Source organism: Sparus aurata, chromosome 20 (genome assembly GCF_900880675.1).
Source record: "Sparus aurata chromosome 20, fSpaAur1.1, whole genome shotgun sequence".
NCBI classification, from domain to species: domain Eukaryota; kingdom Metazoa; phylum Chordata; class Actinopteri; order Spariformes; family Sparidae; genus Sparus; species Sparus aurata.
In genome coordinates this window covers 18,804,339-18,822,241 of record NC_044206.1, presented here as the reverse complement: position 1 = coordinate 18,822,241, position 17,903 = coordinate 18,804,339, and the positions used below count along the sequence as shown (strand labels likewise).

Here is a 17,903-nt window from a genome sequence, read left to right as displayed (position 1 = left end):
GACCTACCACATGCCATCACATCTAAAGGTTTATCTTCCAATCAGTAGCTGCCCTGACCTCACTGTTCAGTCAATTGCCCAGATCCTTTTGTCCACAAACAATCCTCGTGGGTCTGCGTGCAATGTGATGACCCTGCAGAACCGCAGCTCCTCGGACACAATATAATGACTTGTTCCAGTTTAGCACAGGTCTGTAAAAGGAGGTCTGTGTCCACGGTCCTGGTGACCATGTGATGTCTGTAGTTCCCCTCGCTGTGAAATCGTTAATGTTTCCTTAAGTGTCCGAAGTCATGGCAGACATATTTTTCACGGCTCCCCAGGAAGGAATGTGATCTTGTGATTGTCATGAGTTCTCATGAACTCAAACGGACTAATAGGCGTGTTGCCTGGATGAACGGACAGAGAGATCAACAAAAGAGAAGCAGGAAAAAAAAAAAACATGAGTTTCATTCAGTCTTCACACTTAATGTTGTTACCGTGTCTGTCTGCAGGTGCTCAATGAGGCAGTGGGGGCCATGATGTACCACACTATCACCCTGACCAGAGAGGACCTGGAAAAGTTCAAAGCTCTACGCATCATCATCCGCATCGGCAGCGGCTACGACAACATCGACATTAAGGCTGCCGGAGAGCTGGGTACGAACTGTCAAAACAATCATGTCCAGTCATGCAAAGTGAAGAAAAATGTCTCACACTGTGACACACTTTATGACTATATTTAATATTACATGTATTGATAGCGATTTATTCAGCTGATATGCACATTTTTTTGGCAATGAACCCCTCAAATGTGGTTATCACACAAAGATTTGTAATGGTGTCGGGATATTTAACACTAAAAATGACATCATTGCACTAAAACAGCAAACTTTACTGGGAATTTATTAATTATAAATCATCCCTAGCATCATTTTCTGCTTCAAATCTGTCTTTGAACTGATTATTTCCTGAGTTTTCCTGAAGTTTATTAGGAACTTTTTAGACATTTCTCTGTCTGTACTATGTATTTATTTAGTTGAGCAGGTGTTGAAGGCTCTGTGAGTAAAGTTTGTGCTCAGGTCTTTGCTGTGCAGCATCCTGAGAGTGTTCTTTTTTAAAGGGCCACCAATTTTACACACAGGCGTGATTACAGGTCTTGGGGAGTATTACTGTAGACAAGTGAAAAAAGTAGTATTAAGCTTTTTGTGGCTCCAGAGGAAGCTGCATGTAATGTGAAAAAAAAAAAACGATGTCACCCGGTGGCTGAGTTGCATTGTGGGTAATGTATTTGGTATTGTGTTTAGTGTTTTATTTGCATTTTTCTCATCTGTTCTGCTTCTTCTTCTTCTGTGTGTGCATCTGTTGTTTGGTTTGAACATTTCAGGCTGTCTTTTGTTTTTTCGTGTCTGAGGAAGATCTTAGACTCGCGTTGCTTTGAAGTTTAACTTATCCTGTGCTGTATTGATTTTATCACGGGGAGTAGTGTGGATCTGTGTCTATTTATTACGCGTTTGATCACTTGTTTGTTCATTAAAATCATATGATGCCTCTCATCAGATTGAGGTGAGTGTTGAGGGGCTTGATTGATGACGCCGCTGCATGGTTGCATGCGGAAAAACTGCGGCGATCATCCGAAAGAAAGCCGCTGTATTTAGAGGTCACAAACACGATCACACAGCTGATAGTGAATTTGCCTCAAGGGGACCGTCGGCTTGTTTTCTGACTGTATGGATTTCCAGAACCATATCAAAGACTGAATTAAAGAGTCAGATGAATGCTGGACATCCCACTGTGAGCCAGAATGTTCAAAGAGACAGAAAAGGAAAGAGAGAGGAGAGTTCGGGCTTCTCTCTGAACCACCACCCAGGCTTATATCAGCAGGCTGGTGGCTCAAACAGCCCTTACAGTTGACAAAGCTGCCATTTCCCTGCCAATGTGAGATACTGTGTCTAACTGCCACCCACTCACCGAGGGCGCTCTGCCTCTCTGCAACGCAGGAGTCAAAAGCTATCGTGCCTGGAGAAGGCGGCGCTGATATGACGGCTGCTCTCGGGGAGAAGAAAAGGGGCCATTGATTGAGCAGGCTCTGGCTATTTTTTGCTGTCCAGAGACGACTGTGCTGTTACTCCGAGATACAGAGTGGGATGAGGACATTAGAGGAGAACGGGGGCAGGCAGGAGTGCTTAAGTGTTGATAATGGAAATCTTTGTGTTGTCGGTGGATAGGCAAGGTAATACCACAAGGTCAGAGGTTTAAATTCCCTGAAGGCAACCAAATTATTCAGCTGGAGGACATATTGAGAGAGAGGGTGTCTAAAACTTGCTTTGTTGTGCGCATTACTGGAGATAGAAAAGGGCTCTGCAGCAGTTCAGATTACCTTCTTGTGACTATTAGTTGGATTGTATGACGAGGATGTGATCGGATTTTATGCAGAATTCAGTCAGTGATTCTAAGCAAACTAATGAGAAATAACTGAAATGAGTTATTCAAGTGATCGTTTCATACGTGTCGCAGCATTTGCTTCTTTAGAGGTCATTCAATTGAACATCAGTTTGATCATTTCACAGTACGCCGGACCATAAAACCAAATCTCTAATATCTGCATATTGATGCCAAGTCTGTTGGAAAGAGACGAGATTTCAGTGTCATTCTGGTTTTCCGAAGTAGAACTTTTTTTTTTTAGATTTGTCTCTGAACTTCAACTGAAAGTCTTAGTCCAGATATCTGTTATCCATTATCTGGATGTCTGCTGGCTACAACTGAAGCCCTGAAACACCGGCCTAAATTGTGGTTAGATGATAACCGTTGATTTAGAGATTATCACCTTTTTAACTAGCCTGAATTGGCTTGTATCTTAATTCTCTGGATGATTTGAATTCAGTAAAGTAACCGCAAGTTCACTCAGTCTATCGGCCATATATTAAAAGTGGAAACAGACAATTTAACTTCTCAGCTTTCCGCCCCTTGACTTTCCAGGTGGTGATATCGTGCCGCCACTTTCACAAACATTACTGGATTTGTTAACGCTAGCCAAAAAAATATGTTTGTGTTTCTTGTTCCTGACTTTCTTGCTGCTCAGTTTTTGGCTGCAAGCATCAGCTAGTGGTAGCATTAGCAACGTGGCTACTGCTAGCAGCCTGGCTTCTCTTCTGTGAGAAAACTCCAGACTGAATAGTATAGTGAAAGTAAGGTTTATAAGGAACCAGTCTGTGCGTGGATGGTGTTTTTTCTCTACGGTCATTACACAGTGCAATCAGTGCTTATTTCAGACTGTGTACTTTAGGCAAAAAAAGTTGTCCATTTTCACTTTAGCTGGTCTTGCTGTGATTAAACACGACAAGTTATGATGGAATACTGCTGTAATTATAATTATGATATTGATTTCCGGCTTATCTTTAGCCCTGAGCTACATTAATTAACTGTTCCACCTTGTGTGTGTGTTCTTCCTTCAGGCATCGCTGTGTGTAACATTCCCTCGGCAGCTGTGGAGGAGACGGCGGACTCCACCCTGTGCCACATCCTCAACCTTTACCGGCGAAACACCTGGCTCTACCAGGCTCTCCGGGAGGGCACGCGGGTCCAGAGCGTAGAGCAGATCCGCGAGGTGGCGTCCGGCGCCGCCCGCATCCGCGGCGAGACCCTGGGCCTCATCGGCTTCGGTTAGAATTGAATTTATTCTTATTCGCTCTGTTTTGTTTTTAGTGTCTTCCTCCAACTTTCTATCTCTTACCTTGCTTCTTATTTCTGCTGAGTTTTTCTTTTCCCACTCCCTCTCTGTGCCCTCCCTTCTGTGTTTTCATATCCTCTCACCGCTCAGTGTGCCTTCTGTTTTCCTGCCCTGATAAGGTTATTTTTCCTCCCTCCGCCTGTCCCACAGATTATCTCAAGGTTGTCTGTTTCGCCTCCCTCCGGGCTGCCTTTCCTTTCCTCTGCCACACTGTTCTCTCATCCCGGCGCTCTAATGCTCACCATTATATCTCCATTATTCTCTCTTCTCTTCTGTTTTTCGACTCTTCCTCTCTGTCCCCACCATCCCTCGACGCCTTGTCCTGCCATAATCAGGCCCCCTCACGGTGGACTGGATTGTGCCTGTGTGTGTTTGTCGCTGTGTTTCTCCTCCCCGCACCTGTTTAATGTGCGATTGTGCGTCATTCTGCCCTGTCTCTGCATCAGCGGGCTGACAGAAGCTCTGTCTTCTCACAAGCCTTTCCAGAGTGCCACCTTATCTCCGCGTCCACACACACACGCATACAAACACACAACCTCCGCCCCCCTACTGGTCGCAGACAGCCTCCTAGACTTAACGTGCCCAAACAGCAGGTCCTGGCAGGGAAAATGCCAACCCCCCCATTCTCTCTTCTCTCCCAATCCTCCCACCTTCAGCATCCTCTCTTGGTCTTTTTGGCTCAAGCCAACTCCAAAAACAATGTCCATTGTCAGCGGGAGGTTGGGGGGAGAGCGAAGGCCCCTCTGGTGGTTGTTTGCAGGACTCTGCACATACAGATACAGCCAGCTGCACGACTCTGCAGGCTGCGAGAACACAGGATGGACTAAACGGCTGGCTCCATGGTGGCAATAGTCTCAGGAGCACTTTAAGTACCAGCCGTGCCAACCTTTTAGGCCATTACACTCCTAAAAATCAGTACCGGGGCTTCTTAAGAACTCATTTGTAATCGTATCGATTTGGCTTCACTCCCTGAATTAGTTTTACACCCACCAGATATGGCTAAGATTATCTAATGGCTTCCGAAATAAGAATTAGCTGAATTCGTTTTTCAGGCACATTTCTGTGTAAATGATCAGGGCACAATACTTGTATCTGGGGAAGCCACCTTTAATGCTCTCTTATATTATCAGCTCAAAGGACACTCAAATTAAACCTGAGTTATATTGTATTGTCTATATATATTGTTGTACATTAATAACCCATGGCTGATGCCAATAAGATAACAGATAATTTCAGACTTCTATATCTTTGAAAGAAAGTCATAATCTTGAGTTTATGCACAACAACTTTGCATGTTCATACTGGACCGATACTAACGTTTTTTGTTATTTTTAATTATTTCAATAATAGAAAATTATAACTAAACTATAACCAAAGTCTTCCAGCCCTTCATTACACTAATCGCACATACAGATTCATATATCAAACTTTAATGTATCTTAATTAATATCATGACACTGATTTAAACCACATCGAAAAAGCTTTTTGTAAAAGTTCACGAATTCAATCTGTTCAGGAGAAATCCACAGCAAAAAGATTTCCACCAACAATTTTTTTTCTGACTGCCAGCTGCACACAATAACATTTTATTTTATTTATTTATTTATTTTTAACAAAGCAGCATTCTTCTCTTCATTTCGGCCTTGACCAAAGACCGCCACCGGGTTGATTTCACAAATCTTTGTGTTGTGGCCTTCCCATTTATAAGGGTTGTCCTTGTCCTTTGACTGTGGATAAATGAGCAACACAAAGCAACAAGTCTGCTGTCGAGAGTTAATAGTAAAAAATGTTCAGGTCAGCCTGAGTATATTCTCTCTCTTTTTAGTGGCATTGATTGGTGTGGGAAGAAAGTGAAGGAAGGCTTAGAAATACTTTGACTTTCAAATAAATCGGCAACTTTTTTGACATTTTTAAGTGAACAAAAATGTCAAATTCTCAGAATTCAGCCTCTTAAATGTGAATATTTTCTGGTTTCTTTACTCTGCAGTGACAGTCAACTGAATATCTTTGAATTATGGACCAAACTAGAAACACTGAGGAACATTTTTAAACATTTCCTCAAATTCTTTTGGACTAAAGTAATTTATCAATAATCAACAATTATTATAAAAGTTAATTGCTGCCCCAGATGGAAGACTAACTGTTCCTGATTCTTGGGCATCTTCATATTAAAGGAAAATCCACACAAAAACAAAAATAATGTTGTAATATTTTCACATGCAGCTACAGTAGAGCAGAATTAGACTTAAAATTAAAGAGGCACCATTTTGCACCAATTTTCCAACAGTCACAAAATCCTTATTGCGGAAGCCGAGATGCCAATTTCGACACCCCTGCAGCATCCTCAGTAAATCTACTCGACCGGACTGGAAAAACACTAATTCTCCGGCTGAGTGCAACAGGTTCATGCTTGTAAAAAGGGAATTCTGGTACGTAGGTCAAGTTGAGGAAAAGGCTGATACAATAAAAAAAGATAATCAAGGCAACATGAAGATAAAACGGTCTGAGTGATTGCTGAAGCATTACAGGCTGTTGTTACCAAGTCTTCATGCTGCCGTCTTATTGGCTGAGAGTGCAAAAGATTAAAATAAAAAGAGAGAGAGAGAGAGATTCTCCATGATGATACAGCCTAAGAGCGGGACATTATGCTCCATCACAAAGAGAGGATCTTCAGAGTGTAAAGGACCTTATCGATCTTTCTTTTTTTTTGCCACAAGCAGCAACATCCAACTCTCCATCACTCTCACTCAGCTGAGCGAGAGTCAGGCGTCCACTCTCTTACAGCCCACACAACAAATGGCTGTGAGAGACGGAAGGGAGACGCTGATGTACTACAGACTCGCTCTGATTCACCGTCTCACAGCCTCGACCAGAAACCAAGTTACCTCACATGCTACTGAAAAGATTCTGCCTCCACCGCTCATTAATCAATTTATCTCCGACATCTACACATCTCTCCTTTATCTCCTCTGGATTACTTCCTTAATACGACATAATTTGTTAAAACAGGATGTCGGAGCAGAGCGATCGTTCGAGTACAAACCGGTGGAATATTAGAGAAAAGGCTGCTTTGATCTGATAGAAATCACTTTAAAAACTTGATGGCTTTATTAGTTGGGTTTTTATGTCCGCACCCTCCAGACGAGTTCACCAATAAAGACTCACTTAAACTGCCTCAATTATAGTTATTATTTATACCTCGCTCCGTCACCATCATTGTGCATTCAACAGGAAGGATGTTAACTGCATGAAGTAGTGCTCATTACAGCGCTGACTGCCCTCTACTTCCTGTCATTATAGTAAAAAGATATATATACTGAAGATCATTATGCTTCTCTCTCATTTTCAGTCACTGTAATAGATGGGTGATCAGAATCAGAATTACTTTATTGATCCCAGGGGGTGAAATCGCATTTGTTACAGTTTCTTCATCTAGAATAGAAAATATCAGTCTGTAATATAAATAAGATTTAAATAGAGACAGATAATGTGGCAAGAGTGAGTAAGTATATAATAAAATAAAGTGCTAAAATGTAAAAGCAACTGTCTGCAAATATGAACATACAACTATCATATGTGAGAGCTTTTTATATACATTTACATATCTCTCTCTATATATATTTATGCATCTTGAAGTAGAATTACTGATTACAACTACTTTTGATTGAGACTTTATTCGCCCATTTTTGGTGTTTGAGTTGTCCTAAAGGCTTTTTTTGTTCTCACATTACAGATTAAACACTTCTGTGTCTGAAATGAACACACTTACACTTACTAATACTCTGTCTGTAGTCATTTGTTACTTGATTGTGTTTATATGTAAACATCACTCACTATTGAGTCCTGGCAGGAAATTATTTGTTATTTTTGAAGGGTAACTCCACAGATTTAGTCCTCTTCCGACAGGTCTTGAAAAGTACTACCTCATATGTAGTATCAAGCGTTTGCGGCTCCAGAGGAAGCTGCACGTAATCTCCAAATTACCTCCAGTGATGTCACTTATTGGCGTAGTTGCTTTGCTGGTGATTTAGGCGCCAGGTTTTGAAAAGGGTAGAAGAATTTGTGGAATGAAAAAGGTTATATTTCCGGCTCTGCTGTATCGATTTTGATCATTTATTTGTTGAACTCTCCTCAATGAGGCCAACAGTTTTACAGGAGTGAAGACCTACTTTTCAAAACCTGGCACCTACATTACCCACAATGCAACGTAGCCCCTGAGTGACACCACTGACGCCGATTTATCAGAATACATGCCGCTTCCTCTGGATCCACAAAAGGCTTTTTAGGGTACTCTTCAAGACGTGTAAGCTCACTTTAATGTGTAAAATTGGTGGAGCTACCCTTTAAGTCTGAAATATTTAAATCTCTGTGGTCATAAATAATCCCCTCTAAGCACATTTTGAATTGAATTAACAATGAAGCGATTCTGGAAAAAGATAGCTGATGGTTGTTTAACGAGATGATCACCTGTCAGAGGTGTTAATGTTGTGGCTGACGGTCTAAATGCCTCTCCTCGTCCAATAAACGTAATTCTCTTCACTGTCCGTGCGTCCCCAGGTCGTTCGGGCCAGGCGGTGGCGGTACGGGCCAAGGTGTTCGGCTTCAACGTCATCTTCTACGACCCCTACCTGCAGGACGGCCTGGAGCGCTCGCTGGGCGTGCAGCGCGTCTACACCCTGCAGGACCTGCTCTACCAGAGCGACTGCGTGTCCCTGCACTGCAACCTGAACGAACACAACCACCACCTCATCAACGACTTCACCATCAAACAGGTACGCACACATCCCGTTGAGCAGCTGTGACCTGACCTGGGTTTAATGCGGTGATATCTAGCAGGTAGACAAGCAGAGCTGCCGGTGTATTATTACTCTGTCAGCCTGGAGGCTGTCCTAAAGAGCATTACGGTCGGTAGAGAGAGAGAAAGAGAGAGAGCGAGAGCAGGGAAAAAAACAGAAGAGAGGAAACGGCAGCAGCCTTCTGCCTGCACATTCCCTGCTCTTTATCTTAAGCTCCACCAAAGCTGGACACAAATTCATTCCTTTGCTCTGTCAAATGCAATTAGCGGCAGCCCACGGCTACAGCAAATATATCGACTAGGCTGCGCAGCAGGGGGGCTGAGAGCACTGCGAGGGGAAAGTGCTGTTCTCTGAGTCAATAACTGCACTTGGAGGCGCCTCCTGGGGTGACACCTGCAGGGGATGCGGAGAACTGCACAGGCCGAAGGAGCGTCTCCTTTTTCGGTCGATATCACCCCACGCCGCCACTCGCTGCTCACCGCCTTTGTCTTGCCTCTCGTGCACCCCTTCTTATAGTTCCAGTGCGCGAGGAGAAGTGGGTGTAGGGTAATAGCCTAACCTAGTTAACTCTGTGTCTTTTTCCAAAGCTTAAGATTCTCAGCTGCCTCTTAAGTGCTGCAATGAAAGAGCACTTTCCTCTCTTTCCTCACCAAAAATCTTGGCAGTCGCTCGCGGCTCTTAAAGTGGAAACGTGTGTGTGTGTGTGTGTTTGTGTGTTTCTGTGTGTGTCAAAACCACCAAGGCCTAATAAAAGACTGCCTGCCAGCGTAAAGGCTTTTCATGCCCCTGGATTTCAGCTTTTGTCAAGATTAAGGGATTACTTTCTTCTGAGCATATTCATTTGATTTTTTTTTTCTTCCTCCCTCTTACACTTTTTGTTGTGCCTTTTTTTTTTTTTTGCCCCCCCCCCCCCCTCCACAAGCAGCAGCGCGGGGTGGTGGCGCTGCCTCATCTTTGAGCTCATCCTTCATCCTTCACTTCATCTCTTGGTTTAAGGATAAAGACTGTTCTCTATCCCACATCTGACAGTATTTTTTTCCAAGGTGCTGTCTGTTTTCTAAATCTTTCAGGTGTCAGACAGAACAAAAGGTGTCACCCGATTTCTTTTTTCCCGCTTCTCAATATCTGTCTCGTGTAATATCTTTTAAGACCCTCAAATGCAGACATCCAAATCCAGATTGATGTCCCACTTAAGATCAAACAGATTAATTTGACTGCCAGGCTGACAGACGCACAAAAAACACGCTCACATGTGCTCATTTGTCGGTAAACAACTGGCTGTATCTCTGGTTGTTCCGCGTTGATTTGTTGGGATTTATGTGTCTTGTGCACCACAGATGCGTCAGGGTGCGTTTCTGGTCAACACCGCGCGGGGAGGCCTGGTGGACGAGAAGGCCCTGGCCCAGGCGCTGAAGGAGGGGAGGATACGTGGAGCCGCCTTGGACGTTCACGAGACGGAGCCCTTCACGTAAGAGCACACACGCATTTAAAGAAAAAAAAAAAAAAACCTCTCAAAGACTGACGGATGAACGTTTCACAGACAGGGAAATAGACGGGTGTGTATGAAGCAACAAATTACACACAGACTGAGAGACAGAGGACCTTAAACAGCTGAAGGGGGAGACAGGCGGAAACGATGGCAGACATGACGAGTTAAAGACACCTTATACTCTTCTGAAAGGCTCCATCAGGGCCCTGCAGGTAATGGAATTTAGGAGATGGAGAGCTCACTTTATTCCCATCAGAGGAAACTGAATACAGTTGAAGGTGCAGGTGGATGGCTGAGGGTAGAGAAGTGTAACAAAGAGTGTATCCTCTCCTCCGTAGGCTTCTGACTTCTGACGACCGAAACGGTTCTTAAAAAATGTCACACTATAAATTATTCACCATACTTATTATTCCCACATCTTCTGTATGATTTTCTGGCAGACTAGTAGTGCTACAGCATATTCAAAAAATACATCAAGACGTGCGTAATGAAAGACAAAGTATGCTGTGTCTTTAGGTAGCAATTCACCAAACCACTTTTGCAAATGTCTCGAAAATGTGAATAATTTTCCCATTAGAAATAATAGAAAATCATCATGAAAGGAGTTCAAACCCAGCCCTCTTTCGGGCCATGTTGCCTCGATATAACTTATTATAAAAAAGTGATTCAAGGTTTAAGTAACAGAGTTGGGACTTCAGTGGCCTGAACAGTTATTTTGATAGCTTGAACGATTTACACGCAATCACGGTTAATGTTTTGGGAAAGTTTTCGTCTGTTTCAGATTTTATAACACAGTGACATCATCGCTAGAGTGGAGAAGAGCAGAAAGATCTTCCAGGAAATGTCTTTAATCTTGATTAAGATCCCACAATTTTCACTCCACGCACATATACATATAAATCTAGTAGGAAATGCTGTTCTGGTCGCAGGCGTGTAACCACGGAAGCAGACAGACAGTTTTCTAACGCGCTGTCATTCCCTCGTTATCAGCAATTCCTTCATTTGTATTGAAAATAAATCTTTTCAAGGCCATAATAAGTTATCCTTCTGTCCCGTCGCTGTAGTACAGCTTTGAGCTCTAATCTCCGTTTCTATTTCACTCCTTTTTCTTGCCCAAGGGCAGGCAACTTGACACGCCTCCCAGTTTTCCACCTTTCTAAGAACCATGTTCCCCATCTCAGGGGGTAACTGGTGTTGATGTGTTGTTCACGCATCATGGGCAGTAAGGGAGGTTTGGAGGCTGCTTGTTTCTGGCCGGCTGGCTCAGCTGCTCGAAGAAGTCTGAAACTCGGCCCGATGGAGCTGGAGCTCATGCTCCACTGACCCAATGTGTCAACAGGGGAGTGTTTCATAACTCCGGCCCTCCATCCCACGCGACACGACACTGATTCAGGGCGCTGCTGAGGCATCACGTACCATACACGAACACACAAACACGAACACACAACCAGGCGAGGTTTTACAAGGAAAAAAGGTTGTTGGAGCTGATCTGTTTTCCAGTGCCACATGAGAGGGCAGAGATGAGAGGAGGGAAGTTCTGGAAAATAAGGAAGTAGATTGTGGCCTGTGTGAATTACAGAATCTGGCATTTTGTTCCCATAGGCCATCTTTTTTTCTGGACACTTGTCATGCAAATTGTGCACAAGCATTTTGATGTTTTAGAAAGAAACTAAATGGGAATTAGTTAGAATAACAAACTCGTTGATGCACATGAATGGGCTTTCTGAAACTCTGATAATGAATAACATCTGTCATATTTGATGCTGTCCCATGAAGCTAAACACAAAGAGTTGCCCATGGCGACGTATTAATGCAGCCAGCTTGTACTGTCAAAGAAGTGATGGTGCTCCACGGACAGATAATCCAGTGTCACAGTTCCGCTATCGGCTGTGAAATTTAGCAACTGTGTGTCCATCCATGCTAAAAATAAAGTAATTCATCCGACAAAAATCGCTCTCTTACATTTACCATCGCTCACATATTGTTTTTAATGACTTTACATTTGTGAGTGATCTTTACTTTTCATTTCAATCCTGGACCACGATGTGCTTCAAAACTTTCTGTGATGTCACAAAATCCTGCTCATACATACGCGTGTTGAACTCAGATTTAAGGTGGACATAATTAAACTCTCCTCCTTCGGCAGACGGATGTGAAAACAGCCTTCTGTCGTCAAAATCATCAATCATCCCGCACAGTGGATGTCAGACACAAATGAAGCACCAATAGCCAAAACACATTTTAATGGAGCGGCACTTTAAAAACTCTCACTCATTTGTCTTTTGCTTACTCTTCTTCTTACCCTGTGTGTGTCTGTGTTGCAGTTTTGCTCAGGGCCCGCTGAAAGACGCTCCCAACCTGATCTGCACGCCGCACACAGCCTGGTACAGCGAGCAGGCCTCCCTGGAGATGAGGGAGGCGGCTGCCACCGAGATCCGAAGAGCCATCACCGGTACGGGCGTGAACACATTTGAAATCATTCTGCCATCTAACAAACACATTAAATCTTTTCCCTACCTTCCACTGCGTCACAGTCAGGCTCACTGACCCCACCACACTGCTCAGCTTCAGTCTATGTGACCTGTTGCACGTCTTTCTTTCCCAGATGTCACATTTCCACTTCAGCAGCTCCTGGGCAGCCTCTATTAAATCTGGACCTCTTAATAGATGTCATCATTAGCTCCCTGATGTAGAACAGAGCCAAGCGGCGCCCAGAGGCTGGCCCGCCACAAAACATCCACATTGTTAAATGATCTTAATTTGCATTTGTGTATCCGAGCCCGATACGTTTGGCGGTCTGAACTCATTAACACTTTGGCGTCGGCTGGTCACTCACTCCCTGTAACAAGTCGTGGCCTTTTTAGAGCGTGTGATTCATGTTGGTGTGCTTGGCTGCTTTTAACTCATCTGTTTGTGTGTGTGTGTGCGTATGTGTGTGTGTGTGTGTGTGGCTGATATGACAGGCCGTATCCCAGACAGCCTAAGAAACTGCGTCAACAAGGAGTTCTTCGTCACCACGGCGCCATGGGCCGTTATGGATCAACCAGGCGTTCACCCTGAGCTCAACGGGGCTGCCTACAGGTACGGCTAGTTAGCATCCAACTCTCCATCTCAGCTACTGTTAAAATCTGAACGCATTTTCAGAAATAATCAAAATGTTTTAAAATGACTTTTATACCCCTGTCAGTGCTTTGGCAATGCTTTATATTAAGGTCCTTGTAATAAGTTAGTTAATAGGTGATAGGCTCTTTAATGTCTGTATAAAATGCTTATTAACATTCTGTGTTGATAATAGTATAGTTTACATGTTTATTGTTAGATTATAAGACATTTATAAGAAACTTGCTGTTCATAGAACGTTAAAAAATGCCTATAAAATGTTTATAATGGCATTACATGTGAATTTATTAAATTTAAGGTAACATTAAGTAACTTGTTCACCTTGAAATAACCACTTCAAAGTCATTTTGATGGTACAGGGTCTTGTGATAGGGTGCATGGCTATAAATGCAGCGGTGTGGCATCAGTCTATGCTACATACTTGTCAACAATTAATAATAAATTACACAATTTAATAAAGGCAAACCCCCCAAAAACGGCCTTTAAGAAATTCTTCTATTCTTTAAGAGATTCATTAATAAGGCACTGTTCTCTCTTTAGATCCGGTAGCTGCCAAAAAATATAATTTACCATGAATAAGTGCATATATAACTGCTAACAAATGCATAATATGATATGAATTCATCTTAATAAAGGAACAAAAAAAGCTTGGTGAAACTCAGTTGGCTTTAAAGTGCTTATAAATGTCTTATAATCTAACGATGAGGATGTTCATTATATGCTTTAATCAACCTGTTTATTGGCTTATTAACCAATAAAATTGCTAATAATTATCTATCTCTTAAATGGCTCATTACCTTATTACAATGACCTTAATATAGAGGGTAACTTGTGCTGGTAACTGGTGTTGTGTTGAGTTATTACTGCTAATAATATCCCTGTTATTTGCCTTTCTTGCTATGTTAAAAAGGAAATTCTGCAAAATGCCATGTTTATTCACTTTTGCCCCTACGTTAATTTTTTTTTAATGACCTCACCACCCTGACTTAGACCCTAGTCCCCCTCTCTAACTGTCCTCTGTAGTCGTAGAAAGGTAACTCTCTGCCCACATTGTCCCCCCTGTGGGCTCTTCTTGATCTCAGCATGTCCACCTCCATGTGCTTCTTCCACGCAGCCAGGTGAACCAAACTCTCCCGGCCGTAACAACCTGTGTCCCCCAAGACAAAATTAATGCCTAGATCAGGAGCAGGTAAATACGACCAATCCGGGCCCGCAGCCTCTCTCTCTCTGTCTGGAGGTCCCGGATCAGAACCCCTCTCACCTGAGCTCACCTGATGTGTGTCTCCCCCCCCCCTCTATACAATCCCCTCCCCCCCAGTACTCACCTGTCTGACTGAACACCAAGTAGAGATGGATGGTAGCGAATGTGGCTTTTTTGAGTGTCCCAGTAGCATGACGTGAAGCTATTCAGATGCGGTTTCATGGATGGGAGTCATGCTCTGTGGTTTTCCTTCTTACGGGTGTTTTTTTTATCGGGGAATTCTGTTGAAGTAAATGTCTCTGAACTGCATCGTCCTTTTCCCCCCTCTCTCTGGTTGAATGGTTTTATTGTACGGAGCCCCTCGAGGGGGCCACGCTGGGGGATTTCATTCTAAAGTACTTTTTGCGTTTCCTTGTAATATTTTAGCTTTGACTCTGATCCATAGGAGCAGCTGTCAGTCCGAGGCAGTTTCCAGGGCAACACTCTCATGCAAATACGACAGAAAAGGAGAGCTGTACGCTACATAATACTTTATTATCATACAGCTCCGCCTTTTCTCTGTGGATCAGAGGAAACTTATTCTGAGGAAACGCAAAATAGTTTTCCCACCGTGACTCTTCGGGGGCACCATAATATTTTAGCATTTTCTCCCAGAATATTGTAATGAAATGGCTCTTTTCTACCAATTAGCCCCGGGAACTGAATCACTACCTTTTTGGAACCATACAAATTAGGCAAATTATACCCATAAAGGATTAAATCTTTGCATCTGATGAGTTTAGCTTCTTAAATGTGACCACTTGCCGCTTTTTGTGGACTGAACGTCTTTGAATCATAAATCGTTGGTCTGTAAACACAGTTTGGAGTCGTCAACTTGAGCTTGCTCGTTTCTTAACCTGTTGAGTGACATTTGTGTTTTAACAATTAAAAATGTAGGTCAGATTCTTCTATTTTTAAAAAAAAAAAAATTACATGGTGAGATTATAAAGTGTGTTACGATAAAATCATGCAGTTGATATTTCAACTGTTTTTTTAAAAGACTGGATACAAAAAGTTAAAGCACCTGTAAACCAGGTATCTCAGTAGGATCTGCTGAGTGTAATTTCTGTGTATTATACAGTTCAAGTACAAACTATATAAGAACAGTTAGCTTAGTGTTGATAGATCGAGGGATTTCTTTTCAAAATTTCTTTAATATTGCAAGATTTTTTGCCATTTTCAGTAATTTTTCAGAGAATAATGCACGGATCTTGATGACAGATCAGTGGCTTGTATCTGAGCGAGTACAAACGAGCTATTCTAGGTTTCTCAATTGATTTTTTTTATAGTGGAACATTTTAGAATACGTGCCAATCAAAGGTTTCATCTTCAGATATCTTGTTTTGTCCGACCAAAGATATTTTTACTTTCAAGTGTCACATTTGAGAAGCTGGCATCATATTATTGTTTTTTTTAATAAATTAATCAGCCTCAACCATTCTGAAACCATCAGAAAGATTTATTTTAATGGCAGGTTGAAAGAGTTCCATGAAAAAGTTCCTGTGGCAGAAAAGAGCCAGTAGTGTCACTAGATGTCAGAGAATCTTGTGTTTCACGGTGTTGGGAATGTGAGCTGTTAAAGCTGTGAGCACGCCACACTCTACGAACGCTAACCTCTGACCTCTCCACCTCCCCAGATACCCGCCGGGTGTAGTTGGAGTGGCTCCGGGCGGCATGCCGGGGGCGTTAGAGGGCATGGTGCCAGGTGGGGTGCCCATCGCCCACACCCTGCCCTCTGGTACACACCCCTCCCAGGCCCCGTCGCCCAACCAGCCCTCTAAACACGGCGAGACCAGAGAGCACCTCACCGAGCAATAGCAGCAGAAGGGAAAAATGTCAACCCGGCCCGTCGACACTCAGAACCAACCAATCACAAAGCAAACCGACCAACTGGGACCAAGAGACAGTGAAGCAACACAAGCGGGCTGCCTGTTAAATCAGTCGGCAAACTGGGAACAAACGAAGTGTTCCGGGGGAATTTGTACTTTTAACGTTTTAGTTTTTACTCTCTGTCTCTTTGGGCTCAGTACCGACTTTACTCTTTGATGATGTTTTTTTTTTTTTTTTTTTTTTTTGTTCTTCTTCGGGACATGCCTATGATTGTGGACACAGAGTCCAGTGTTTTTAGTGCTCCGGGATCAACCCGATGAGACTCTGTCCCGCCTCCCTCTACACCTCAGAGCTCATGGGTACGTTAGGCCCGCATCTCAACACACCGCTGGGCGAACAAGAGAAAAACTTTGGCATCATGTGCTACTGGACCTTACTCTCTCCCCCCCTCCCCAACTCCACCCCGATTCCCTCCTAATCCTTCCCCGACTCTCCTCCACCCCCACCTGCTCCAACCCTCCTTATGTAACTAATGTGTGTTGTTTAGGCCCCCCATTATGCCTCAGAAGAGAATTATTAATTTTGTTTTTTCTTTCGATCTTTAGTGTGAATGACTAAAAATGGATTATTGACTTATATATATTTATCATTCGTCAAATAAAAAGGAAAAGATTGCTCATCAGTTCTAGTAATCTAGAGTGGGTTTTAACCCTTTCCTGGCAGGAATAACGTACAAGTATGACGGCTGCCACAGCTGCAGTTACAGGATCTCACCACTTGAGGGCACTTCAACACAGCGTCGAGGGGTTTGAGAGCTCAAGTTGCTCCAGTACATTTTGACACAAAACAACAACAAAAAAACACTCACTTTATATATTTGATTGTAGCTGAATTTTGAGGTTATATGGATTGAGAAGTATTGCTTTTTTTTTTTCTCTTTTAGTTGTGAAGAGTTGATGTGATGATGTGTCGGCGTGACTGTGAGCTGTGATGAAGGAAAACATTTTTTATAATCATAGAAGGACAAAAAAAATAATAAGGAAGTCGGTGTGACTTCAGATGATTCCTCGGATATTTCTGCCGACGGACAACAGATCGCTTTCATCGCACAAATCCGATAACCCGCCATCCTCCCCTCCCCTCCTCGCTTCTTTGAGCACATTTCCCGCTGAAGACAGGAAAGGGTTAAAGCAAACTTCATTTCTTAATGACTCAGGAAAACACTTTTTTGCAGATATTGTTTATTCCCAGAATTTTGTCTTCGAGGATAAAAAAAAAAAAAGATAGACTAATCCGGTTAGTCTGGATATTTTCTCTCCTCCCTCATCCCCTCTCCATTGTGGTATTTTTATATACAAGGCGCATCCCACGTTTTTTGGTGTTAAAGAGTTTTGAAGAGTCCTGTTAGATTTGTATTGCCTAGTTAAATGTTCCTATAACCATAGTCCTATGTGATCCGCCCCCTCTTTCTCTCTCTCTCACTCTTCTCTCCTTCTTATATTTTCTTTGTTCTATTGAAGGCCAGGTTCTTTGGGGCATCCTGTTCTCTGTACGAGCAATAGCAGAAACTCCCTACTTAGTGTCCCGACAATAGCAGAAGAGGCAGCCAGCAGTATGTTTTTGTTTTTAGTGTGAGTATTTGTATTTGTTTCTTGTACAAGGTGAACATTTAGCATTCAGTGCAGTTCAAATAAAAAGATACGATTCTGAGAAACCAGCTGT

General features: G+C 42.8%; 1 protein-coding gene across 6 annotated transcripts in view; it reads left to right on the top strand.

Annotated features, from left to right (window-relative positions):
• The window catches only part of LOC115570791 (C-terminal-binding protein 2), a 108,591-nt gene extending 90,693 nt beyond the window's left edge, over positions 1 to 17,898 (top strand). For 5 of the 6 annotated variants that reach the window (XM_030399522.1, XM_030399523.1, XM_030399520.1 and 2 more), the window contains 7 exons: positions 492 to 636; positions 3,432 to 3,638; positions 8,264 to 8,478; positions 9,840 to 9,970; positions 12,316 to 12,443; positions 12,955 to 13,072; positions 15,989 to 17,898. In XM_030399522.1, coding sequence (XP_030255382.1) covers positions 492 to 636; positions 3,432 to 3,638; positions 8,264 to 8,478; positions 9,840 to 9,970; positions 12,316 to 12,443; positions 12,955 to 13,072; positions 15,989 to 16,169 — 1,125 coding nt within the window. In that variant the 3' untranslated portion in view covers positions 16,170 to 17,898. Of the gene's footprint in view, positions 1 to 491; positions 637 to 3,431; positions 3,639 to 8,263; positions 8,479 to 9,839; positions 9,971 to 12,315; positions 12,444 to 12,954; positions 13,073 to 14,225; positions 14,301 to 15,988 lie in introns of all 6 variants that reach the window. The other variant, XM_030399521.1, reaches the window with a different exon arrangement.
• The last annotated feature ends 5 nt before the right edge of the window (positions 17,899 to 17,903 follow it).